Source organism: Lepeophtheirus salmonis, chromosome 6 (genome assembly GCF_016086655.4).
Source record: "Lepeophtheirus salmonis chromosome 6, UVic_Lsal_1.4, whole genome shotgun sequence".
Classification (NCBI taxonomy): Eukaryota; Metazoa; Arthropoda; class Copepoda; order Siphonostomatoida; family Caligidae; genus Lepeophtheirus; species Lepeophtheirus salmonis.
The window spans coordinates 28,460,007-28,484,195 of NC_052136.2; the positions used below are offsets into that span (position 1 = coordinate 28,460,007).

The 24,189-nt window shown below is 33.2% G+C and overlaps 6 protein-coding genes across 15 annotated transcripts; 4 read left to right on the forward strand and 2 right to left on the reverse strand.

Moving 5' to 3' along the window:
- The first annotated feature begins 4,605 nt into the window (after positions 1 to 4,605).
- LOC121120012 (transmembrane protein 17) lies at positions 4,606 to 5,085 on the forward strand. Its single transcript, XM_040714862.1, has one exon. It carries the CDS (start codon positions 4,606 to 4,608, stop codon positions 5,083 to 5,085), a length of 480 nt encoding a protein of 159 aa, XP_040570796.1.
- Positions 5,086 to 5,254: 169 nt separating this feature from the next.
- Positions 5,255 to 10,741, reverse strand: LOC121120780 (uncharacterized). Of its 9 annotated transcripts, XM_040715651.2 has the most exons (6): positions 10,549 to 10,741; positions 10,488 to 10,500; positions 10,013 to 10,432; positions 9,863 to 9,945; positions 5,879 to 6,142; positions 5,255 to 5,722 (listed from the first exon to the last, which is right to left on the reverse strand). In XM_040715651.2, the coding sequence occupies exons 1-6, from the start codon at positions 10,591 to 10,593 to the stop codon at positions 5,609 to 5,611; spliced, it is 939 nt and encodes a 312-aa protein (XP_040571585.1). In that variant the 5' UTR covers positions 10,594 to 10,741; the 3' UTR covers positions 5,255 to 5,608. The 9 variants fall into 9 exon arrangements, with proteins under 9 accessions (XP_040571585.1, XP_040571587.1, XP_040571586.1 ...); XM_040715653.2 differs by lacking the exon at positions 10,488 to 10,500 and having other exon boundaries at positions 10,013 to 10,482; positions 10,549 to 10,725; XM_040715652.2 differs by lacking the exon at positions 10,488 to 10,500 and having other exon boundaries at positions 10,013 to 10,482; positions 10,545 to 10,718.
- A 25-nt stretch (positions 10,742 to 10,766) lies between these two features.
- LOC121120781 (tRNA (cytidine(32)/guanosine(34)-2'-O)-methyltransferase) lies at positions 10,767 to 12,462 on the forward strand. The gene is made up of 2 exons (XM_040715658.2): positions 10,767 to 11,523; positions 11,599 to 12,462. Exons 1-2 carry the CDS (start codon positions 11,245 to 11,247, stop codon positions 12,211 to 12,213), a joined length of 894 nt encoding a protein of 297 aa, XP_040571592.1. The 5' UTR covers positions 10,767 to 11,244; the 3' UTR covers positions 12,214 to 12,462.
- LOC121120779 (uncharacterized) lies at positions 12,426 to 15,669 on the reverse strand. The gene is made up of 5 exons (XM_040715650.2): positions 15,056 to 15,669; positions 14,743 to 15,001; positions 14,521 to 14,681; positions 13,203 to 14,460; positions 12,426 to 13,141 (listed from the first exon to the last, which is right to left on the reverse strand). The coding sequence occupies exons 1-4, from the start codon at positions 15,200 to 15,202 to the stop codon at positions 13,504 to 13,506; spliced, it is 1,524 nt and encodes a 507-aa protein (XP_040571584.1). The 5' UTR covers positions 15,203 to 15,669; the 3' UTR covers positions 12,426 to 13,141; positions 13,203 to 13,503.
- A 142-nt stretch (positions 15,670 to 15,811) lies between these two features.
- LOC121120282 (phosphatidate cytidylyltransferase, mitochondrial) lies at positions 15,812 to 17,150 on the forward strand. Its single transcript, XM_040715130.2, has 3 exons — positions 15,812 to 16,079; positions 16,138 to 16,366; positions 16,489 to 17,150. Exons 1-3 carry the CDS (start codon positions 15,812 to 15,814, stop codon positions 17,042 to 17,044), a joined length of 1,053 nt encoding a protein of 350 aa, XP_040571064.1. The 3' UTR covers positions 17,045 to 17,150.
- Positions 17,151 to 17,301: 151 nt separating this feature from the next.
- On the forward strand, positions 17,302 to 22,293 carry LOC121120283 (beta-1,3-galactosyltransferase 1). 2 transcript variants are annotated; one of them, XM_040715132.2, is made up of 3 exons: positions 17,347 to 18,547; positions 18,609 to 18,833; positions 18,897 to 22,293. In XM_040715132.2, the coding sequence occupies exons 1-3, from the start codon at positions 18,433 to 18,435 to the stop codon at positions 19,517 to 19,519; spliced, it is 963 nt and encodes a 320-aa protein (XP_040571066.1). In that variant the 5' UTR covers positions 17,347 to 18,432; the 3' UTR covers positions 19,520 to 22,293. The 2 variants fall into 2 exon arrangements, with proteins under 2 accessions (XP_040571065.1, XP_040571066.1); XM_040715131.2 differs by having other exon boundaries at positions 17,302 to 18,547; positions 18,609 to 22,293.
- The last annotated feature ends 1,896 nt before the right edge of the window (positions 22,294 to 24,189 follow it).

The following is a 24,189-nucleotide window of genomic DNA, read 5'->3' on the forward strand; positions in this document are numbered from 1 at the left end:
TTCGACTTTGTTTCCCATCTCTAAATTATAAATCTATATAATACTGTCGATGTTTTTGCTCTTTTCCCTTTATCAGTGCTCTGAATGTTAGTGGATGGAATTTGAATAAGCTCATGTTCAGCTGTAAACAATTCCTAATACCAATTGAATAATAAAACCATGGCTAGGAAGAATTATTAAGTAAAAGGGCATTTTCTTTATTTTTTTGGAGGAAAAGTAGCGAGATGCAAAAAAAAAAAAAAAAAGTAACGACGTCACATGTAACTGGTATAGAGCATTTTTATCGACACTATCAATTGCATACTAATTATTGAAGGAAACACCATTTTGAGGCTCAAATTTGATATTTTTACTACATAAGAAGGACGAATTTCCAATAAATTGAATAAACTCCATCAAATGGATCTAAGAATATAAAAGATGTAACACTTGCATTAAATACTACTTTATGCCTATTAGGGCTGCTATGGTACGATGTTGTACCGCCGTTTGGTTCGGTACGTATTTAACTTTGGTACGGTACTTATATACGTAATCACATATTAAATATTTTGATATTAAAAAGTCATTTTTTTTAATTAATAGATTTAGAAAGTTAGGTAAGATTTTAATCCATAAGCAACTTTTATATAAGACATAATTTATGTGTTTGCTTACACAAAAAAGAGATGATGCCCTACAAAATGATAAAATACATCCCAGTTGATGAAAACCCAGTGGTATGGTGGAGGGATAATTTAAGTAAATTTCCCCATGTTTTCAAATTAACTTGCCGATACTTCGCTACTACTGGTACATCTGTATGGAGCAAAAATATTTTTATCGACAGCTTGCGATATAGTGACAGCTAATCGAACTTGTTTATTACCGAAAAATATAAACAAGCTCATTCTTTAGCAATTTTTTTTATAAATAATAGTATTATATAACACGTGTAAATTTTATATAAACCATTATTTTGTATAAAAGTATATTTAAGAATAATTTATTTGTACAGAAAATAAATTATTAAAAAATAAAATATTGAAAAAACTTGAAAAACTACATTAATTCCATTTTGATTGAATATTTTACCGTAACGAACCAATAATCACTGATATTTGAATTAAATCAAAGTAATATGTACAGAAAATCCTTATGATATATCTAAATTTGTATAATTTTTTTTAATCGATTAGGGAAAAAAAAGTGGGATGATTAGGGAAAAATATCTTATTATATAAATTCTATTAGTAAATTTTTAACTACAATATAGAAATAAGATTGATTAACAATGTACTAACATATGAATGTTCTGACCGTTGATTAGTTGGTTTTGAATTAGTTCTCAGGAGCGTTCCAGGATTATATATATATATATATATATTTTTAAATCCAAAAATCCATAGTTATTTACAAAATAATAACTTTTTGGAAAAAATATCAAAAATTCACAGTTATTAAAAAGTAAATTCTTATATTATTTTTTTTGGAAAAAAAAATTCAAAGAAAATTTAATTTCATGGATAAAAATTTCAAAAATCCAGAGTTATTTACAGAAAATTTAATTTCATGGAGAAAAATTTCAAAAATCCATAGCTATTTACAAAAATTAAATTTTTACGAATATTGCTCCAATACTAGATACCTAAATAACACTATTCAAGAAAAATGAACTTTTTGACCCTTGGAATAAAATGATGAGTTATTGATTGTTTTTACCTCGAGAAAAATGAAAATGACCTTATTGACCATAAATACTTTTGTAGCCATCGGAGTGTTATTGTTTTTTAAATATATTTAACAACATTTTCATAATTTTGTGTTATTTTTCCCTTTGAAAGATTAAATAAAAGAAAAAATCATAAATGATAGTTTGTAGTTACATTTTTTCAAATTCAATTTTTGAATGTATCATTTTTTGAATCGGAGAAAATGCTTTGTAAGTACAATATATAAGTCATAGTTTTTTGTAAATTAAAAACATACTACTTCAAAAAGAAAGTAAATTAAAAAATTAATCTTTTCAAAAGCAATATAAAAAACTTATTTATTTAGCTATCAAGGCTTATTGAAATATATAAAATGTTGCTTTCCAAAGACCACAATGACAGAAACGTTGGATTATAAGTGTTATTTTTATAGTTGTGACGGTAAAAGCAACCAAGACAATATCATCTCATTCCAAGGGATTATTTTTTTATTGACTGTTAAACACTCTAGTAATGTGAGTCATATTTCTAGAACCACACTCAAAAGGAGAGTAAAAAACATACCACAGAACCTCATTTATGATTTAATTAATTGTTGAGGTATTAAGAGTGAAGAAATCCCACTACATATTATGTGTAAATTCTCAAACTCAAGCAAACTCCAAAGTGGGTAAATTGTCCTAAGCCCACGAACTTGGTCATCTCAACCATTGGTAATATGACTCTACTCGACGCAAAACTCAAAAACTGGAACTCATCCGAACTCAAATTTTTTGACTCGAATAGTAGTTATATAAAATGAAATTTTATAAGTACATACAATTTACAAAAGAAAGTAAATACTTTCTCGATGAATTTATGACTTGAGATAAGAGATATTATTGCGTATATTATGCAGTGTATGTACAATATACCAGATATATAACTTAAAAGTATTTTATCACATCAAAAAATTATAATTGTAAAAACTCCCATGTTATTTATGGGACGATTCACAATTTGTTATTTTTGGATTTTAAAATGTAGGATTAAAGCCTTGGATTAATTTTTCTATAAAATAGCAGAGTATAATAGAGTAATAATGATGTATTAATTTTTTGGAGAGTTAGTGTCCATTTTTATATATATTGATAATAATTAATCCGTTTTTGACTGTCAAACCAAGAGATTTGGGGGTAGACAATTAGTCTCTTTCATCCAATTAGTCTTCTTTTGAGTTTCCATTCTTTATGATAGAAAATAGGTTCGTTCTTTAGCCAACGAAAACGACTCCAAAGAGTCTAGCAAAGAACTCGATGATTTCTTCTCTATAGCTCTATGTAATTAATTCCCTTAACAAAACAATCAATAATTACATGTCGCTATGTCTTTGTCTGTTGATAATAAAAATAATTACGCTCCTTTGTACATCAATGTCATCGCCATTGACAGGACGCCGCAATGTCTGGTTGTTAAGGTTACTTATACCTATTTTAAAGAACAATAATAATAGTAATAAAAACCTCATTGTTTTTAAAAAAGTAGCCTCAAGATTTACGATGATTGGGAATTGAGCGCTCGCAATTTTGTTTTTTGTTTCTAGTTTACTTACTCCTAGAAGACGACTCCAAAGAGTCTGGCCATTGGTAGGTAATTAAAAAAGAAAGAAGGAGAAACCCCATTCTCTCCAGGTGGTGTCATCGAAAATAAAAAACAAAAATTTACTCATTCTTGTCAGACGAATTGGGATTTCAGTTTAATTTGAGAGTTTTAAAAATGCAGAGTTGTTCCTGGCTGTTTTTTCTTCTATTATTCTTAAGCATTGGAGCCATTCTGTCTGTGTCCTCTCCTATTGACATTCTTGAAGAGGAGGAGTTGCTGGAAGAAGAGACATCTGGTGGGAATGAATACTATGACGATGATGAGGATCACCATGTCGTCGTCCTTCAGGATCAAGCATCAGCAACAATTGACGAATATTCGGTTCAGACCGGTAAGAAGGATGAGCCGGCTCAGAAACGCTCTCTTAGTTTCGAGGAGCGTAAACGTAAATACCTAAGCATGAGTCCTGAAGAGCGAAAAAAGTTCCTCGACAAAGTGAGGCGATTTCGTGAAAATAAACTCAAGCGTAGTCAAGCCTCAGCCTCTGTTTCAACTACAACAACAGCGCCAGAGGATGTGCAAATGACCTTACACGAGGAAAAAGAGGTAGTTGACTCTCTATACGGGCTGCCCGAAGAGATTAAGGCTGAGATTCTAGAAAAGGAACGACAGCAAGTTGTCAAAGGCGGAGCTCCAAAACGGGACAAAAAGGAAAGACGGAAACTACGAAAAAGAAAGGAATTTCGTAAATTATTCCGTGAGTTTATGGAATGGCAAGAGGTTCGAGAAAGGAGACGAAGGCAGCGCCGTCGAAGGAGGAGAAAGAACAAAAAGAAGCAAAGAGGTCGGCTTAATCAGAATGGTAATGCCAGGAGAAGGAATGCGAATTTACTTAAAGAAACCATTGAAAATCTCATGAGACTTTCCTCTGTGGAGGAAGAAGAGGTTCAGTACATCTCATAAGTCATAAGCGTGATTTTATTTTAATATATCATGAAAAAATGAAAATCCATTCTGGTCAGATCGAATTCATTATTTTATTATTAGTTAACTATTTACCGTATCCAATTTGCCAATGTATTTTACATTATGTATATTGTTAAATCCTATGTATTTATTACACCTGTCAATTTGACACTTTGTCCTAGTCTGTTTTTATGTTTACATTTGTAACTAATTCCTGGTTCATCTATATATATATAATTTATTTGAAAAATACGTATCCCAAAAAAGAAAGTCATTATATTTCGTAACTTGAGGTAAAGCTTTATACCTTGCTGCTTTCACGCATGTAAAAGAACAACGAAAAGGATCCCATTCTTACAAGAGTAGCATGAAAAAGTCTCCGTTAGATCGTCTCGGAAATGAAATTGTTTCCTCACTCCCCCTACAAATGTCTCTATTTTTCAACGTTATTTATTTCCCTTTCTGGTTTCTTATCTCACTCCTTTCAACCATCGTGAAATACACGTATCTCAATTACCTATACAAATTCATCCTCCTTACAGTCTTAATAGCCGTTGTCATCATCGAAGTCATTCGACTCTATCTGGGCTATCTTGGAAATTTACAAGAAAAAGTTCCAGAACTTGCTGGATTTTGGCTCTTGAGCATTATTCTTCAACTTCCTCTTCAAGGATTTCTTCTTTTGAATGAAGATCTGATCATACTTCCTATTGAAAGGGCTGGTAATATCGTTATGATATTACTTCTCATTTCACAACTATTAGCGGGTTTATTGGCACTAAAACGGATCACGCGACATCAGGCAAAAAAGTTCCATCTCCATCAATTTCAATTGGACAAGGAATAAACAACTTACTCGGCGAATTTGGAAGAATAAAAGTTCTGTGATAACTACCCAATGTTTTGTTTTTAAAGAAATATGTATACATTTGTTTTTTTAAAATACACTTACAATGGAACTTTTTGTTCTAGCTATCTTTAGAAACCATCAAGAGTGTCTTGAAAAAAAAGTAGTATACAATTAAGATCCTTTTATTATTGTAGAGTCTTATTTATCCAAATGTACTAAAAATAAATGAAAATATTTTATTCTAAAAATATTTTGACAAATAAGAGCATTTTAAAATAAAAAAACTAGTTACAAAAATACACCCACCTCCATTTTAGAGGATCCTGATAGAATTCATAGTTTGTTAAGGATAATTACACAAAACAACAATATATTTCAAGATACATATGGTTTCATTATCAAATTACAAAATAAATCTATGGGTAATTAATAATAATTAGATAATATTCGAATAAAAAAAATAACAATCACGTATTCTTGTATTTTGAACATATAAATTTATCCAGAATATCCATGAATACTAATCAAGTTTTTTTGTGATAGAAAAAACAAATGGAATCAGTAGAGGGCAAGATATCAAAAACAGGTTGATGGGTTGCAAAATCGTTCCAAGATTCCATTTCATATTTTGATTCTGTAATTTGAAGATATTTCGATAATATAATTGATTAAGGCATAAATATTTATATAAATATCATTGTGAAACTTGACCCAATGTTCCCCTCTAAATAACTAGGATCCATTGTTGAGGACTATTGCGCAAAAATAAATGCAAATACAATTAACTTACATGATTTTGACTTTTAAAATCCTTTACGATTGATAGCAACTCATCTATTTTCACCTCTATTCGTTCTAAGCGATCCCTCAACATTTGGATATCCTCTGGCAACTTAGTTTGGAAAGATTCGGATTCCTCTTCATTATTTACTATTGGATCTTTTTGATCAATTTGTACAACGGATGAACCATCGAAAAATTCTCGATCTTTTCCGTAATGTGGTTTAATCGACTCCTCAGGGGCATTAAATAAGAATGCCCGTCTATCAACTACCTAAAATAATATATATATAAATCAATTATTATAGTAGATAGTGTTAGCAGATGTCTAATATCTGCTTATAAAAAAGGTTGATAATAATTCAGTATTATTTAATCCAATATTCTGATAAGACATGAAATTCTTCCGATCCTACTAGTATTTTTAACTTTGGATCAACTCCATCTCATTATTGCCCCTAAATAATTTAAAAAAAACCTAATGTATTCATTCTTTTCAAAAATCATTTTTGTAAAAGTTAATTATTTTATTACAATGCAATATTTCAAACCAAGATTTAGATAACTTTTATTAGACAAATTATGTGATACATTCAACTGCAAAATCAAAAGAGTTCAGCCCAACAACTAACTCCATCTATTAATTAATTGTAGAAAATTTATTTGCCAATACCTCATTAAAACAATATTTCCAATATCATGAATAGAAACTCTAAATATTACAATATTTGTGTTATATAATTATTTTTTAAAAATTTCATATCCTGGTTTATTTTTAAATGTCTACTATTAATGTGTGTACGTGTAGCGAATAATGATAGAATAATTAGCTATTACTTTTTAGACTTTTTTATATTGAGAAAGAGAGGTTGTGATAGTATTTCTTAGATTAAAAAGTTCCGTAACTGGTATATTTTTATGTAGAGATAGACAGAATTGCCAAAGGAAAGACGAGGTTCTTCGGAATACCAAGTTTTTTTTCGGGAGCTCCTCCGGTGCGCTGAAGTTGAATAGCCGTAGTCGATTATGAAATATGTACGAGTATATCGTAAAAAATATCATTCCGTTTATCTTTGTATCAATAGAAATATTAAAATATCGAAGCTCTTATTTCCCTTTTTACTAAATAAGTTGTGTGTCCAGTTTATATTCAGATCTGTGGTACTTAGTCAAAACTAAAATAATCTAGTTACTCATTTGATCTGTTTTGATGATCGTAAGCAAATCAAAGTTGAGAAGAAAAATATTGCACTTCTTTAATCATCACTCTTTCTTTCTTTCGTATAGCTTTATTTTTGTTAAAGAAAAGGGCTATTTGCAGTCTAATTATGGTTCTGAGTCCAGTTTGGGAGCACTTTGATATCGACTATGTAGACGAATGTTTAACAAAATATAAGATCTGCTGGAAAAAGCTTTATATCGGGGAAAAAATCTGTTCCATTTCTCCACTACCCCATAAAGGGATCTTCTCCAGTCGAAGCATAAAATTGAATTCTTGGCTATGATTCAACAAGAAACGAGAAAATCAGAAAGTATATCCCTGTTGTGTTCCATACTTATCAAACTGTTGATGAAGATATTAGACGATTGCCGATTTACCATACAAATGTTATGATGAGCGTGGGAGAAACTTTTGCATTGATTTGTCTTGATAGCATAGATGATTGTGATGAGAGGGATACTTTTGTAACGAATCTGAAGAATGATGGAAAGGAAAATCATTCAAATCAACAAGTATCAAGCGGGAAAGTTTGCTGGAAACATGCTTCAAGTACATAACAGTCAAGGAACAAGATATTTAGTTATGAGCTTAACTGCCTACAAATCCCTGTCACCACAACAAATCTTGGCTATTGAAAAATTCCCCTCTCCCAAAATTTCCTCTTCTTATTTTTCGGATTTTCTTTTCTATTTCGCCTTTTCTTCCATGATGTCTTTAATGCGATGACGAAGAAGATCCTTAGCCTTCTCCCGACTTGAATTATCTGGGAAACTATGAGCTTTGAACCTGTATTACAATATTACTTAATTACATTAATTAGAAAACTCTTTTTCTTCAGCTGACTATACAGTCAGCTTTTTGACCTGACTCTTCTTGTATGGCTTTGATCACCAACACATTTAAGTGGTAGATTAAGTTGTACTGATATTGAACTATCATAAAACCCTACATTAAGCATTTGACTCCTTACCTTGGATCTACAGCAGTAGAAAGGAGGAGTTTCTCATTTACGAAGTTTAAGTTTTGCTTAAGAATCCGGACTCCTGTATCATCGGTTTCGCATAACGAATAAATATATTTCTTGAGCGCTTTGATGGTTGGCAAAATCTCAGATATCATAAGACTTCGAATTGCTAATTAAAAGAGTGGCTTCTTTGAAAATAGCCAAGACGCTTATCACCCTTGACATTCATCTCCATTGATAGGGAGAGAGTGATGTCAAAGTTAACTCAGTCTCATAGGTGATTTATATTATGTCACCTTCGACTCCGGCTTCATCCGAAAGTAAGTCTGAACTTCAACCTTCGGCCCTACTTCGGTTCACCCTCCTTCGGTCTATCTTTATTTTTATGCAGCATTGCCTTAATAACTATATTATGGATTTTTTGATAAAAAATGGAGACAATTTTTTTTATTGCAATGAAAATGGTTGATATTTGTACAAATTTATCTCAAATATATTACATTAGGTTTGTTTGGAAATAAACAATTCTGCCATCATACATCGGGCGCTTCCCCCACCACATGCCTCAATAGTACTCAAATCACTTGATATAATTTGACAATGTTTTTCAATAGCCAAGATTTGTTGTGGTGACAGGGATTTGTAGGCAGTTAAGCTCATAACTAAATATCTTGTTCCTTGACTGTTATGTACTTGAAGCATGTTTCCAGCAAACTTTCCCGCTTGATACTCGTTGATTTGAATGATTTCCTTTCCATCATTCTTCAGATTCGTTACAACAGTCTCCCTCTCATCACAATCATCTATGCTATCAAGACAAATCAATGCAAAAGTTTCTCCCACGCTCATCATAACATTTGTATGGTAAATCGGCAATCGTCTAACATCTTCACCAACCGTTTGATAAGCATGGAACACAACAGGTTTGAAAATGAAGTCTTCACAGAACTGAAGGAATAATTCCTCGTTTGTTCTCGGAGAAAGAGAAGCATATGCTTTTTTGTTCCGTCTATCAAGAACCATGCTTCCAGTGCCCTCCAAAAAAGAATTTTTATCCTCTCCATATGTGTAGTCAATAACTTTATCAATGGTGTATCCTTTTTCCATCAACATGTCAAGTATGTCTGTTCTTCGTTCAAGACGTCTGTTCTTTGCAAACATAGGATAAAGTGCCACAAATCCATTTTGATGAAAGGATATCCAATTATTCGGAAAGACGGAGTCAGGAGTATCAGGGTTCTCTCTGTCTTGAAATACAACCACATGGATTTCATGATCTCTCAATTTAGCCACAAATGAATCAAACTCTTTAAGAGATTTTTCTTTAACGTTGAGATTGGAACATGATTTTTGATAATAGTTATTCTTTGAGGTCTCCTCATTCATTCGAAAATTGGAGGGTCGGATCATGAGAATATGATTAGTTGTTTGCTTCATGATGAGTGTGTATTTGCCAATTTTGGATTTGGGTATAACTTGTACAGTAATTGAACTGGGCAATGCTATATCAAAGAAGAAACTTTTTTTTCAATTACAAAAACAAGTTTTCATAAAAAAAATTATGTGAAGCAAGTTATCTTATAATAACACTTATTATTAAATCTGGGAAATCAATAACATAGAATTATGTTTTTCTTATAATTAAATCATGTTTGATATCCAAATGATACATTATGATGATAATGAATACTACACATTTATTTTAATAGGTTACTGAATACTCATGGAGTTTGAATCTTTGGTTATTTAAATAAATATGGCCGTTAAGAATATCAGTAGGTATTTGTTTATGAGAAAAAATTACTTACAATGTTATGAGGGGAGTTAACATTTTCATCCTCGGAGGAATCAGACTCGTCACACGTTGATGAAACGGAATGTTCTGTAGAATCTGTTGGAATCATTTGGAGTTCCTTCATTTTTAAAAATACCAGTGACATAACATTAAAATATATCACCTTCAAGAAAGTAGTCTATCTGTAAATTTTTGATTGAGTAATCTGATAGGGATGATTCATTGCCTTGAATTGAAGTAGAATCCTCGTCCACAAATTCATAGAAAGGTCCACACATCTTCAAAAAACCTGCAGTCTCCTTGTTAAGGCTCATTGTTTCTAAAATCAATTTGATTTCCTCAATGTAGCACTTCATTGCCTCGGAGCGAGACATAGAACCCAGGCATTTCCATGCTATACGCTCTTGCATATTCGATCCCAACAGGAATTGTATAATTTTACCGTCATAGGGACCGAATTTAGACTGCATGGAATAGGAATAGAGGCGTAAGCTCATTTCTTCTGAGGGTTGAAAGGGTCCATCTATGGGAAGGAACTCTATGATGCGAATAGCAGCCTCGAATTGCTTTTCCAATTCCATTTCTATACAATTATGGTAAAGTTCAATTTTGAAAGAAGTTTATGTTTTGCACCTTACGAAATAACGAGCACTATTAATACATATTATTGCTTCATTGCCTACACAAAAATATACCTACTATTTTGGCAGCAGCTATTGATGTATTTGCTTCTTTTCTTCTCATCAGTGCTCTGAACGTTGATTGATCTAATCAGAATAAGCTCTTGTTAAGCTGTAGCAATCCTCAACAATTATTGAATCATAGTTCCATAGTTAGGAAGATTTTGCTAAAGACCAACTGATTCTTTCTGTTTCTTTTTTGACATAAAAGGTTGCGTGATACAATAAAAGTAACAACATAAAATAGAAACAGCTCTTGAAGAGGGATCTGATAACAGTTCTAAAATTTGTATTCTATCTGGATAAATTATCAATAAATTAATACAGCCTATATACCTATTACTCAGCCCACTCCAACATGAATATGTCCATTGATTCTCAAGTGTCCTTATAAAGTCTTATGTAACTCATCCTATGATATCTTTTGAACCCTGAACGGAGTATATATATATGGGATATGTATACTATATAATATTATTTAAAAACATGAGATTCTCTCAAAAAAATATTTTATAATATTAATAATGATAATATAGCAAACATTTCGTAACTGAGTTACCAAAATACTTACAAAATTATGTACTTCGCGTCAGAATATACATAACATTCAAAATGCAAGTTAAAAACATTTTATTTGACTACGTCATAATAATTATAAACACGTTGAATAAATTCTTCAAAACAACATCAAATCAACAATTACAAAGTAGCTAAAATGGGTCGATCCTCTAAGGATAAGCGGGATATTTACTATCGACTTGCAAAGGAAGAAGGATGGAGAGCACGAAGTGCTTTCAAATTAATTCAAATCAACGACGAATTTAATTTAATCAATTCTGATGTGCAGAATGTCGTTGATCTTTGTGCAGCCCCTGGCTCTTGGTCTCAAGTTCTTGCTAAGAAAATTACTGGCAAATCCGTGATTGTTGCTGTGGATTTACAGGCTATGGCCCCAATCCCAGGGGTCATTACTCTTCAAGGGGATATTACAAAAGTGAGTTCTGTTGGGTTTTTTAATTTCAAATTTCTTCATATAAATTATACATCTTTTTTTATCTGTTGCCTTTAGTTGTCCACTGCTGAAAAAATAATATCCTACTTTGATGGATCCCTAGCGGAACTCGTGGTCTGTGACGGAGCTCCTGATGTCACGGGTCTTCACGATATTGATGAATATATTCAAGGACATTTACTTCTTGCTGCACTCAATATCACCACTCACATTTTAAAACCAGGAGGTTCCTTTGTAGCCAAAATCTTTCGTGGCAAAGATGTTTCCACAATCTATTCACAACTTCGACTTTTCTTTGACTCAGTGTATGTGGCAAAGCCACCCAGTTCTAGAAACTCGAGTAAAGAGTCCTTTGTTGTATGTCAAAATTATAATCCTCCTCCGGGCTTTGTACCCTGCATGATTAATCCATTCTCAAATAGCCTTACCCTTGATTTTAATAAGGATGCATCAGATGTAAATCGAATTATTATACCTTTTATTGCTTGTGGGGACTTGAGTGGCTATGATGCAGACAAAAGCTATTCTTTAGAGGAGTCCTACTCTTACAAAAGCCCCGTTCAACCCCCAATAAATCCGCCGTATAAAAGCGCCCTTGCCAAAAGAAGAAACAAAGCCGATGAAGAAATAGGTGATAAGATGGAGGACATGAATTTAAGGGACGCATCTTGAATAAATGTTAAATATGCTTATATCGTCATTTGATCCCATTAGGTATATTAGTAAGCATTTGTAATCATCAAACTTTGGATTATATGTTTCTGAATATATACGTATTTGCTATTGCTACCGATTTTAGATCTGTGTTGTAGCTTGTAGATATAGCTTGAACGGATATTATCAACAAATAGCAAAAAATATATATATTGGAACAAATTATAGACATCAGGCAAACAGTAAAATATATTTCTTATATTCGTATCACTATTAATAAGAATTTCTTGGTAGTGCAAACAGAGGATATCAAACTAAATACAGTACAAAACATGAATGACATGATAGGTTCAATGAAAAGAGGCGCCCTTTTCAATCAAGTATATCATTATAAGGAATATATTATAGTGAATTAATTATTCATTGCTTCTATTCAAAAAGTCTTAGTTCTTCAACGCCTTCAATTATATTGTTATCACAGAATATATAGAAGCCAAAAGTTAAACGTTATATTCATCAAAAATTAGAGGTCATCCTTTGGTCTATAAATATTTGAATCCTTGTTGAGAGGGGGCTCATTATTCTGTATGGACTCATCCTTTGAACTACCTTGATGGTTTTTTGTTTCCTCTCTTTTTAGCAAATCTGGATCCGTAACGATATTTTTATTCCCCAAGGATTTAAAGTCTGGTTGTTGCTTGTGCCTCAATTTGTGTGTATCGCCAAGCTGACTAGTTTTCTGTGCCCAATTATTATCGATTTTCTGGTCAGAAACATCATGAATAGCAGTGTTTTCTGATTCGTTCACCTCCTTAGACTCATCACTAGAAATACTACTACTACTCGACGATTCATCATCCTCCAATTGATCAGATATTGAAAAGAGGTAGCCTTCACGATCTCTTCGTAGTTTCTCAATTTCATAGTAAGCCATGCCGTTCTCAATCTGTAAGTACAAACTTTTTTAAAACAACAAAACCTAAAACAAACATAAAAGTATTCATTACCACCAACACACGAAGCATTTGATTGTTATCTTCAACCTCAGAAGGAGAAAGATCTGGAAAAAAACCTTCTATATTTTTGTTGGTATTCGATTGAACGGAGGGTAGGGTCTCATCAAATGTTCCTTGTTTCTCTAATACATCAATGTTTTCTTCCGTTGAGCCTATTTCGCCTTCATCAGGATCTTCATATTCTCCTTGCTGTGATAAGTCTTTTTTAACAGACAATTTTCCATCATGTTTACCAGGAAATACACCCCAGTGATTTAAATCTTCTCCCATATCTATAACCCCGTTATCTTCCTTATGGCCGATATATTCTCGATTTTTTTTTAGCTTCGGATTCAATAGAAGCAGGCTGTTTTTTAATGGATGGATAAACTTGCTCAGATATTACAGGATCTTCCTTATTTGTTTCTTCTCCTACCTTCTTTTCCTCATTTTCCAATGACTCTTCAAGATTACCGAGCAACTCCTTATCCTCTTTGATAATTTCCTCAATATCCTGAATACCTTTGTCGACATCTTTTATTGCTGTTTTGATTCTACCCATCAAAGAATCAACTGAATTTGTCAACATTTGAGCAGCTTCTGACTTTTGAAGTGGTTTTAAATGCAATTTCAGATCGTCGGCAGCTTCTTTGATAATATCATCTACACTTTGTTTGGCACTACCCTCGATTTTATTGATAATCTTCGACAGATCCTCGGGAGAGTAGATCTTTGATATTTTTTTCATAAGATCAGAACTTATGTTAATTAAATCTTCAACATCATCTTCTTCCTTGGGAGTAGTAGGAGCTTCCTCCTCTTGAGAAGACAATTTTGAATCTGTTGTCGATGGTGGTGAAGAAATGGTGTCAATAAATTCATTCATATCTTTTTGGGCATTTATCACAGTAAATAAGGAATTCCCAAGATTTGTTTTACTTGAAACAGATTTTTGAACTAGAGCTACTATTTCATCAAAGAATTTATCGGATAATTTATCATTTCTGAGAACATTCATTATTTTTTTCGAGGATCCCGGAACACTTCCATATTTGTCTTCTTTATTGTTCTTGCTCTCCATATACTTTGAGAATTGAGTAGAAGAAAGTAAGGGGAAACAATTGATAGACTTTTTCTTTGCTTTGGGAGTGGGCCTCATTTGAGGCAAGGAACAGGTTCTGGATGTTTTAACAGTCAAAACATATTCACAAAGAGCAGGTTCTTCCACATTCGTCATTATTTCTGAGGGAGTTGCCGGATCACACACATACTAGCAAAATAACAACATATATAAAAAACGACTAGGAGATTTATATTGTAGAGTACATACCCGAACTTCCGCTTTCCGGGGTGTCCCAAGATCCTCACAAACACTTCCGTTAATATAATATTGACTAAAGTGTCGCAGTAGCTTGTTTTTGTACTGCTCTTTCTCCGAGTATTCAAAATCGTAGTTTCCTAAAAAAAGGATGTCTCCGGCGGGTTCGTTATCTGAGGGGAAAACAAATCAATTTATTTATATATTGATTTGCATGATCTAATATTCATTTACTTTCTGTATGATACTGTTTGATATATTGACCGTAACAAAGTTCATAGACCCAGTATCCCTCTGCTCTTTTCAAACAGGGGTGGTCTTTGAGGGGCTCAAGAAGCGTCATAACGTCCTTTACCAAATCTGGAGAAAAATCCGGAGTTGGAGGCTTCTCTGTTTTCTCAGATGCTATTAGTTGGGGAGAGGGGAGAAGGCAAAGAAAGGGTTGACCCATGTTGTTCCGCATAGAAAAGTTAATCCAGTCTGTTGGGGGGTCCTACACAAAAACAAATTAGAAACACGAATAACCTTGAATAAAGAATTAAATTACTGGAATCATTTCTTCATTTAGAGGATCGCTCAGGAAGTTGATGGAATAATGAAATCCTTCCACCTCATCTAAATCGAAAAAAGAACTCCCGTTCCCATATTTAAAAAGGAGGAAGAAAAGCCAAATCACAAAGCATCGGTCTTGCATTTTGACTTGCTGATGGACCGAGATCGATGAGGATGTCTGACTTCTGGAATAATGGCGCACTTAAAGCTTTGGCATGCGTACAGTACGGCACAGCTTCAGTTGAATCGAGTGGTTGCGAGTGCGTCGTATTGCTTGAATTTAATTTTAATAATAGGATTCAGGAATACTTTGGGATGTTTGGTGATTGAAGTGATGAAATATGACGTTGCATACGTTCTGACATCATCTCACACCAAAAACCTACAATGTTAAATATTGAATTGACATCATGGAGTAGAAAAATACAGACAAGGGCACATTTTGCCACAATGCAACCTCTCAAAAACTATTTCAGACTACATGAAGATCAGATGAAGATAATATAAAATGAGTGATTGGTTATACATATTTTTTTACAATGAATCTTTGACTCTTGAGTCCTTTAAGAAAAATAAGCTGAATGCGTGATTATTCCAGGTGTCTAGAATTCATTGATTAAACTAAGTTTGAAGGTTGCACTACATTTATGTGACACCAGTCATGATCACGAATATTTTTAGATGACATGCTCCAGAATTCATATCAATATTTGTATAAAAACTATTTTCATTTGATGATGCATGCAGAATCATGCTATTCAGTTTCCCACATCGAATATTGAAAGGTTTCTCGAATCAGGCTTCACCAGATAATAATGCCTTTTTCCTAAAGGTCCTATCCCGTTTCCCTAAGTCACACCCTTTGAGCTTTGCCTATGGCTCAGGTGTATTTCAACAGTCAGGAAATGCGGGAGGAATGACGGATCTTATTTTTACGGTGAGGGATGCAGAGTCTTGGCATAAAGAACACATGAAAAATTACCCTGATGATTATTCCGGATTTGCAAGGGTGATACTAGGTTGAGTTTTACTAATTCCTAGCTTATTCAATGCTTGATTTTTTATAAATGCTTTCAGGACCTCAAGGAGTGGCAAATATTCAAGAAAATAGGGGCGCTAAAGTTTATTTCAATACGCATGTACCCTGGGGGCCGTCTGGTCTATTAAAATATGGCGTTGTGTCTCGTAAGGATCTTATTAGAGATCTTTTAGATTGGGAAACATTATACGTGAGCGGTCGTCTTCATAAACCCGTCAAACTCATGGAGCTTACACAATCCGATCCTGAACTAAATCAAGCCATTCGGTAGTCATATTTAAAAAAAGAAAAATGATTACTATTTACCTAATATCTTGTTGTGATACTTTTGGGAGACATATTGTTAATTTATAATCATATAGATAAATAGTAATCAACTTTTTCTGCAGTATGAACCTCAAATCTGCCCTACACACCTCACTCCTCCTTTTACCTGAAGTTTTTCTAGAAGAGGATCTCTATCTAACACTTGCAGGGTTATCATACACAGGAGATTTTCGTATGATTGTGGGAGAGGATAAAAACAAAGTTGCAAACATCGTTGAACCCCAAAAGGAACGCTTTCGATCCCTTTACGCAAAGCATTTGAACCATTTATCTGACTTTGTGGAAAAGACTTCGGAAGAGTCTCATATATTTCATCAAGATATTTCCCAGTCTGGCAAACATTATCATTTAAGCCTTTTACCGCGACATTTACAATGGTATTTAGTACGTGCAAGAAATTTGCGGGATGGTCGTCGTTGGGACGTTGAGGATGTCCTAAGAACGGCTGCGAATGATGATGAAGAAGAAATTGCGAGTCTTATACGTATGGGGCTTCGCTCCATTGTCCAACGTCATTCCATTACTCAGGCCCTCAAAGGTATAGTATCAGCTGGACCCCTTACGTCAATCAAATATAGCGGTGCTAAACTTAAGAAAATGATAAAGTCAATCCAGTGAAATCAGTGTTTTTATCATATCATTTGTAAAATTTAAATATGTTTAATTCCTACGACCCAAATAAGTCATTCGTTTTAATATAAAACTCAATTTTTAATCTATAAAATGATATTTTACTAACTAAAGGGATTATGAGTTATGATGCGTAGGACTGAGAGTAAAGTTAAGAAATAATTATATACTTGATAAATGTATCTGCATATGGATAATGCAAGGCTCAACAGGGGCGTCCGCTGATTATATATTTTTTTTTTTTGGAGGGGGTTGGGGGGAATTATAGCTATTTACAAAAAAAAAAAAAAATTTGGGGGGGGAAAAAAATCTAATGTTAAAGCTCTGTTGCATAAGTTGGCCGAATGACCTTTTCTTAACAAAAGAGAAATCTTTTAAAGAAAATAACCTAATTTCTGCTTAAAATAGTCCTTGTTCAATTGGCTAGTGTTAAAACCATAGAGAAAGAATCTTTCTCTATGGTTAAAACAATTACAATTATGAAAATATACATCACACAGTAAATGTATCATTGAATATGTTGAGTTAATGTGACCAACCGCAATCTTTTTTTCAGTCATATCCTCTTTGTGCATCCTGTTCGGGGATTATTATTTTTTTTTTTATGAATTAATGAAATTGAAAATAAATAAGCTTCAAAATAAAATAAAATATCCAAAATATATTTTCCAAAAAAGAATCAAAATTTATTAATATTTCACTTTAAATTTTCTAAATATAAATACTATATTTTGATTTAATCGTTAAGAAAAATATATATGAAGACGAGCATTGTGTTCTAGTTCGGTTTTAATCATTAATATAATAATCATCTATTGTACCATAGAAGAAATATAAACTAATAATAATAGTTTATATTTACTAAATTTTAATTTGTAACCTTTACCATAAATATATATTACACAATCCGATCCTGAACTAAATCAAACCATTCAGTAGATATATATGAAGAAAGACAAATTAAATCAGTGAGAATTTTAAACTTTTTTTTTTCTACAAATTTGGTGTCAGGCCGGGTTGTACTTATTAAAATTACTTTAAATCCTTTTTTCTAAATACTTATTTCTATTAACCTTGAGATCTAATTTGATTTGTTTCAACTTGTACAATTTGTTGGTACAAGTAGCAATTTGTAATAAAAGAGAGGTTTCGTGATTGACAAAACAACTTGGTTGCACAATAGGAGATGACATCAAATTGTAAAAAGAGGAGTAAACATATTTACATTGCCAAAGCAGAAAAAGGGGTGGTGAGAAGTGAGAACGTGATCCAAAACAATCGATGATAATAGTTCATGCCTCCACACAGAGTTTTGATCCTACCCTACTACTACAACTATTATATTCCAATGTCAAATGTGAGAAAGGGCTACACTCATGTTCCGTAGAGCCTTTTTATTCACCAAGGCTAAAATCCTCTTCTTTCTTCTATCATTAACCGCTGTTCTGATCATCCTGCATGTACCATCTATCAAACATTCTGAAAAGAAAGGTAATTTACACGAATTATGCATATTAATGCAATGACCCAGTTATTTATTGATTCACGCTAGTTATGGTGCCCATTTGGCCAATGAATCAAAGCCGAGATGTGGATACCTATGTCAAGTCGAATTTCCTTCTTGAGCCAGATGATGTGTGTAGTAAATCCAAAGAACTGATTGTATTTATCACTTCTTCCCCTAGAAATTTCGAAAAGCGTGAGTCTATCAGATCCTCATGGGCCAAAGATGCTCCCTCTAATGTGGGCGTTATTTTTGTACTTGGACAATATCAAGGTAATCAAACTGTTACTCTCAATATCACTCTAGAATCTGAAAAGTACAAAGATATTCTACAAGGGGATTTTATGGACTCTTATATATATTTGAGCATCAAGTCTTTGATCATACTTCAATGGTTCGTGGATAAATGTCCCAAATCTCGATACCTATTGAAAACGGATGATGACGTTTATATTAATATTAAGAATCTTTTGGATCTAACTCGTACGAATCAGGAAAAGGATCTATTGATTGGATCTCTAATTTGCAATGCAATCCCTATCAGAGATCCCTATAACAAATATTACTCCCCTCGCTTCATGTTCAGTGCTCGTAAATATCCAACCTACTTATCGGGTACGGGATATGTTTTATCAAGCTCAGCCGTAGAAAAACTATATAATGCTTCCTTAACTACACCAATTTTTCATTTAGAAGACGTCTACATCACAGGCATTCTTGCAACCAGTCTTTCCCTGAAGAGAGTAGATCACTTGGGATTTTCATATGTTAAAAGATCGTTAAATAATCCTTGCAACTATAATTCTTCAATATCCTCTCATGAACTCTCACCTCAAGAAATGACTTCCATCCATGAAAAAATCTTGAATCTCACTAAAAAATGTCTTAAAGTGAAGAAAAAGTTTTTAAGACCCTATGGGCATCCACTTTGTTCCAAGAAAAAGTTTTCTAAGACATAAATACATATTCATTCATTATTGTGGTATATTATATGAATATCATTATTGTTATTTACCTATGTAGTTGGACAATTAATATAGTCATTTGTCGTCCTATTTAAAATTATCAAACCTATAACAACTTCCACTTAGATTTGATCCCTATTTGGGATTGAGTAACCTTAGATTTCTCAAATACATCCGTCCACTTTCACCCTTGACAATATATGACCTATGATTCTTACGAGTATAATCGATAATCCCAAAAATATTGCATTCTGCCTTAATAGGATTTCAAACTCGGACATGTTGTCCAACTTCAAACATTAGTAAATCTCGAGCACCCATAGAATTCATATCTCCAATCCACTTTCGTTTTCTCCCCGCGATCTTAATTTTAGAGTCAGATATTCTTCTGTTATGTATTTTATCAAGGGGCTTCCACTGAAGCGACCCTCAAGCAATTATTCTCGTGGTTCACAAGGTTTGGAGTTCCTCGAATTGTCCACTCAAATAATGGGCCTCAGCTCAGCGCTTCATGGTGCAAACTTAAGTTGACCGAATGCGGAGTAAAGCACACTCTCTCTCCCCCATATCACCCAGAATTGAATGGTCAGGGAAAAAGAGCAGTCAGAATTATAAAGGACAAGGTGAAAAAGAACCCCAATAGCTCCCTAGATGAACTGTATTTTCATATCGCTCTTCACCGCTCAATAGAGGGTGAACTTCTTTAAACTCGTCCAATAAGAACCCGTCTAGATGGTTTCATTGGTCCCATGTACCACCTCTATCGAAACCGGTATCAAGTTCCTCTATTGTAAATAATAAAGGCTACACCAAAGGAATGAAGGTCTGGTGTAAAAGTTACAATAAACGTGAGGACAAATGAGTCCCGGTTACTCTATTGGGCAAGATTGGCTAACCAACCTGGACCGTGAAAATCCGAGACCAAATCAAGATATAATAATTAACTTTGCCCACGGCTCAATAGTCTTGTCTGAGGTGTCTAAACGTAGTAATTGCCGTTTTCTTGGCATCACCATTGGTCGTTGGTAATAGGCCTGTCTGAGGTCTACTTTAGAGAAAAACTTGCTTCCCCCAATAGCTCTTCAGAAATAATGAATATGAGGCATTGGATAACGGGATTGTCGAATATTAAATTGTCTTAATCTCCACCATATGTCAGGAGCCATACTTCTTCTCAACGAAATTGATTGGTGACGACCAATTGGACTTTGATCACTGGATTATTCCTGCCGAGAGTAACTTCGACATTTCCTTTCTAACACATTTCTTCCTTCTCATGTTTAGACTATGCAAACAGGTGAAGCAAGGAGATCCTGCAGTACACATTATATAGATGACTACATGACTGGGTCATTGTGAAGTTCATACTCTGACTGAGGAGCGGGGAATTGAGAAACTAGTTCGTTAACAATGTTACAACTCACTCCAATTGAAGATGATAGTGATGCACTCTTCTCTAACGAGCCGAGCTCCATATTCACACAGAGTCTAAAGGGACTCCTAAAATCCGCTCCGATGATACTATAACTAGCATCGGCGACAATAAACTACCATTGTACCTCTCTAAAGGGTCGAGCCTAATACAGAGATTTATCAATCCACCCATTTCTATTGGAGCGCCATTGGCCGCTATGAGTTCATTGAAAATTACTTTATCAGGATCTGGAGTAAATTATGTTGGAAGTATAGACCACTGTGATTCCGTATCAATGAGAAATTTGATTATGTTATAAGTCACAAACATGAGTTTACTGGGAGAATTATATATTTAATGTCAGGACGATTGCCCGACGCCATATTAGCTTTTTTGAAGCAGGAGTTTGGACACTTATGTGGGATCTCATATTTTGATGCCCACTTTTTATTATAGAAACATTATTTTTCTTTGCGGCTTCTGGTTATCTCTGAGCGTATATAACATACTGGAGGTCTCCGGCATGGTTGAAATGAACTTTATAATTTGTCTAAGCTCTATAGACTGCACCGAGAGTCAACTTCCTTGGGTACCTGGAAGACTCCTCACGACAATTTGTTTGATTATAGTTTCCCACAGATTGCTTATGTTCTAGAGATAATTTATCGGACGACTAACAATCTCAGTCACAGAGTGAGCACGAGGATTCTCAATTAGTTTAAAAAGTATTTCCATCTTATCCTGAGTTGATATTTCGTATTCTTTGAGTTTCGGACTTTGGGTTGAGTAAGGAGTATCCCTAAACTCTCCTTCTCATCGTCGAAGACATCAAGAACTTCCGATAGCAAATGGTAATATTTTTCAGTATCTTCTTGCACAATGCAAATTGAGCCCCAAGTTGGCAAAACTAGGACTTTCGTTTGTCCGGCTAAAACGGGATAATTTTAACTTGCCCTACCACTTAAGCGACTTTTACAACTCTACCGGTTCTAGCCATCACGTCGGAGTCACCCAAATTGGGAGTTTTAATATGTACTCTTACTCCATTAGATTCATAAAAATTAACTAACTTTATTCTTGTAAAATCTACAAATATTATCGTTGAACCCTAAAGTCCTTAAAAGGAGAATCTGTCATATTTACTGGTGTAGCTAATCGCTACATATATCATATGAATATTATTCTAGTGACGCAATTAATGTAATGTATCGCTCTATTTACAATTTTCAAACCTATAACAATTTTAATATCTAGGTCAGGGAAAAACCAGAACCAATACTCAAATTACAAATCATATTTTTATATTGTTAATAATACTATGAATTTAATTATTAATATATCCTATATTTACATATATTTCTTTGTATGACAAAATCATTTTTCCAAATTTATTTGAATATAAATTATGTATCAATATAACCTTTGAAAAGGGTTTAATGGTCGTCTAGTTATGCGTTACTCTAAGAAGCAAAGTGTACTCAGAGCAATTATAATTTTCTAGGAGTTCCTTAGAAATATTTATTAAAGTAATTTGGTAGGGTTCCAAGACTTTCTTTCTTGCAGATACGTCAGAATAAAAATCTTTTCAATTACATTTATGAACGTGCATTTTTTTCCCTGTTCATAAAAAATGAAGAACGTAGCTTTGAAACATGGAGACATGCTAGCTTATATTTTTATGCTTCTTCAGAATTACACCTTCCAATCCTCCTAAAAATAAGCTTATCTTGGCTATATAAAGGGAGTCCCAGAAAAATAGTACCTTATTGAGTCATTTAAGACATTAAATTTGTCTATAAAAAATGAACAATATTAGGTTTGCCTCAATATTGTTGATCTCTTTTTCTAAATTATATCATCATTGAGATATCATTATATTGGTTATATTTAGGGCAGTTGTGCCAGAACCATAGAGGCCCACTTTTTTAGACTCTAGTAATAATAGTTATCTAATATAATATAATTGTAAGGTTACGTCACTATGACATGACTATTATATAATTTGGTCCCACGTGCAAATTCATTACTAGAGAGGGGTGTCTGCGGGAGTTTAAATTTATTCAAATGTTTAGAAAAAACGAGAATTTGATAAAATTTTCGCAATTTTGGGGATGAGGGACTACATCCCATCGCTAGTACAGGGAATCTTGTGTATTTAGCATATTAAGTTCATTTAAGTCTAAATTGTATATACGTTAATGTACCTTCACCATAGAGAAAGAAAAATATGACCTCCACTAAGGTATGACGAATGAGAATATGCAATAGTGAATCATCAAATAGGACCTCTTATTTTCTTAGATAGATCATTAGTGTCAAAAAAAAATGGCAGGAGAAAAAAAAGTAAAAGTTTTTAATTCAAAAAAATGGCAAGATCCTTTTAAACTGATATAAATTAGTATACCTATCGACAATATAAAATTTATTAAGATGAAATAAAATAAACAAATGCGCCAGCGGTTCGAATGGAAGAAGAGTTAATCATTTAATTATCCCACTACTGATGGATTGACGAACAAGCATTAGCAAAATATTAGGCAAGAGCAGGGATTTCCACTTCGTTATGATCTTGCCATTTTTTCCTAAAATCATGATAATTCCAAGGGAACCGAAATTTTGATTTCCAGAAAAAAAGACACCCAAATGATAATCCATGTTTAATCAATTATCGATTAATTTAAATATATTTTAAGAAAAACTCACAAGTATGAATGTGAAGTTAATTTTTAATTACTAAATAATTGTGTAATATCTTTATGATCAAATATAGACAAATAATGATTATCATATTAACTTTAGGGGGACAATTTCAATTTTACCCGAATATTACTAAATTATTTAGTTTTAAACTTTTTTGATCTATTCGTCTTGAAACGATGTACCTCTGAATAAAAAGCACCATTTTTCCTCTTTAAACAAACATAATTCAAGTTATAAGTGTGATGCACATATTTTATAATGATTTTAGAATTTTTTAACATCCCAATTTTCAACACCGAGGGCTTATAACAGCTTTGAACCTTAAAAATAGCCAAGAATAATATGGCCTTTTTCCAACGGCTACGAGTTTCTGAGATAAAAAACAGGCCATTTTTGGAATCAGGGATCAAACTTTATTAAATCGAGTATATACTTCTTTCCCCCATTTTTACTGTTGGACAGTGTTATCAGTGATCATCACCATACTCACCATTACTCATAGCTATAGACTTCCTTGAATTACTAGACTTACGATTTTAGAGCGACTTAA

Bases quoted from the DNA above. Each gene is read 5' to 3' on its own strand.
- LOC121120779 (XM_040715650.2), bottom strand. From the start codon at position 15,202: ATGCAAGACCGATGCTTTGTGATTTGGCTTTTCTTCCTCCTTTTTAAA. The intron at 14,682-14,742 runs GTAAATGAATAT...TTTTCCCCTCAG, and splicing joins CAAACAGTATCATACAGAAA to ATAACGAACCCGCCGGAGAC. The intron at 14,461-14,520 runs GTATGTACTCTA...TTATTTTGCTAG, and splicing joins CCCGGAAAGCGGAAGTTCGG to TATGTGTGTGATCCGGCAAC.
- LOC121120012 (XM_040714862.1), top strand. From the start codon at position 4,606: ATGAAAAAGTCTCCGTTAGATCGTCTCGGAAATGAAATTGTTTCCTCA.
- LOC121120283 (XM_040715131.2), top strand. From the start codon at position 18,433: ATGTTCCGTAGAGCCTTTTTATTCACCAAGGCTAAAATCCTCTTCTTT. The intron at 18,548-18,608 runs GTAATTTACACG...GATTCACGCTAG, and splicing joins CAAACATTCTGAAAAGAAAG to TTATGGTGCCCATTTGGCCA.
- LOC121120282 (XM_040715130.2), top strand. From the start codon at position 15,812: ATGCTATTCAGTTTCCCACATCGAATATTGAAAGGTTTCTCGAATCAG. The intron at 16,080-16,137 runs GTTGAGTTTTAC...AAATGCTTTCAG, and splicing joins ATTTGCAAGGGTGATACTAG to GACCTCAAGGAGTGGCAAAT. The intron at 16,367-16,488 runs GTAGTCATATTT...CTTTTTCTGCAG, and splicing joins GAACTAAATCAAGCCATTCG to TATGAACCTCAAATCTGCCC.
- LOC121120781 (XM_040715658.2), top strand. From the start codon at position 11,245: ATGGGTCGATCCTCTAAGGATAAGCGGGATATTTACTATCGACTTGCA. The intron at 11,524-11,598 runs GTGAGTTCTGTT...TGTTGCCTTTAG, and splicing joins TTCAAGGGGATATTACAAAA to TTGTCCACTGCTGAAAAAAT.
- LOC121120780 (XM_071889658.1), bottom strand. From the start codon at position 9,891: ATGAAAATGTTAACTCCCCTCATAACATT. The intron at 9,574-9,862 runs GTAAGTAATTTT...TTGAAAAAAAAG, and splicing joins TTAACTCCCCTCATAACATT to TTTCTTCTTTGATATAGCAT.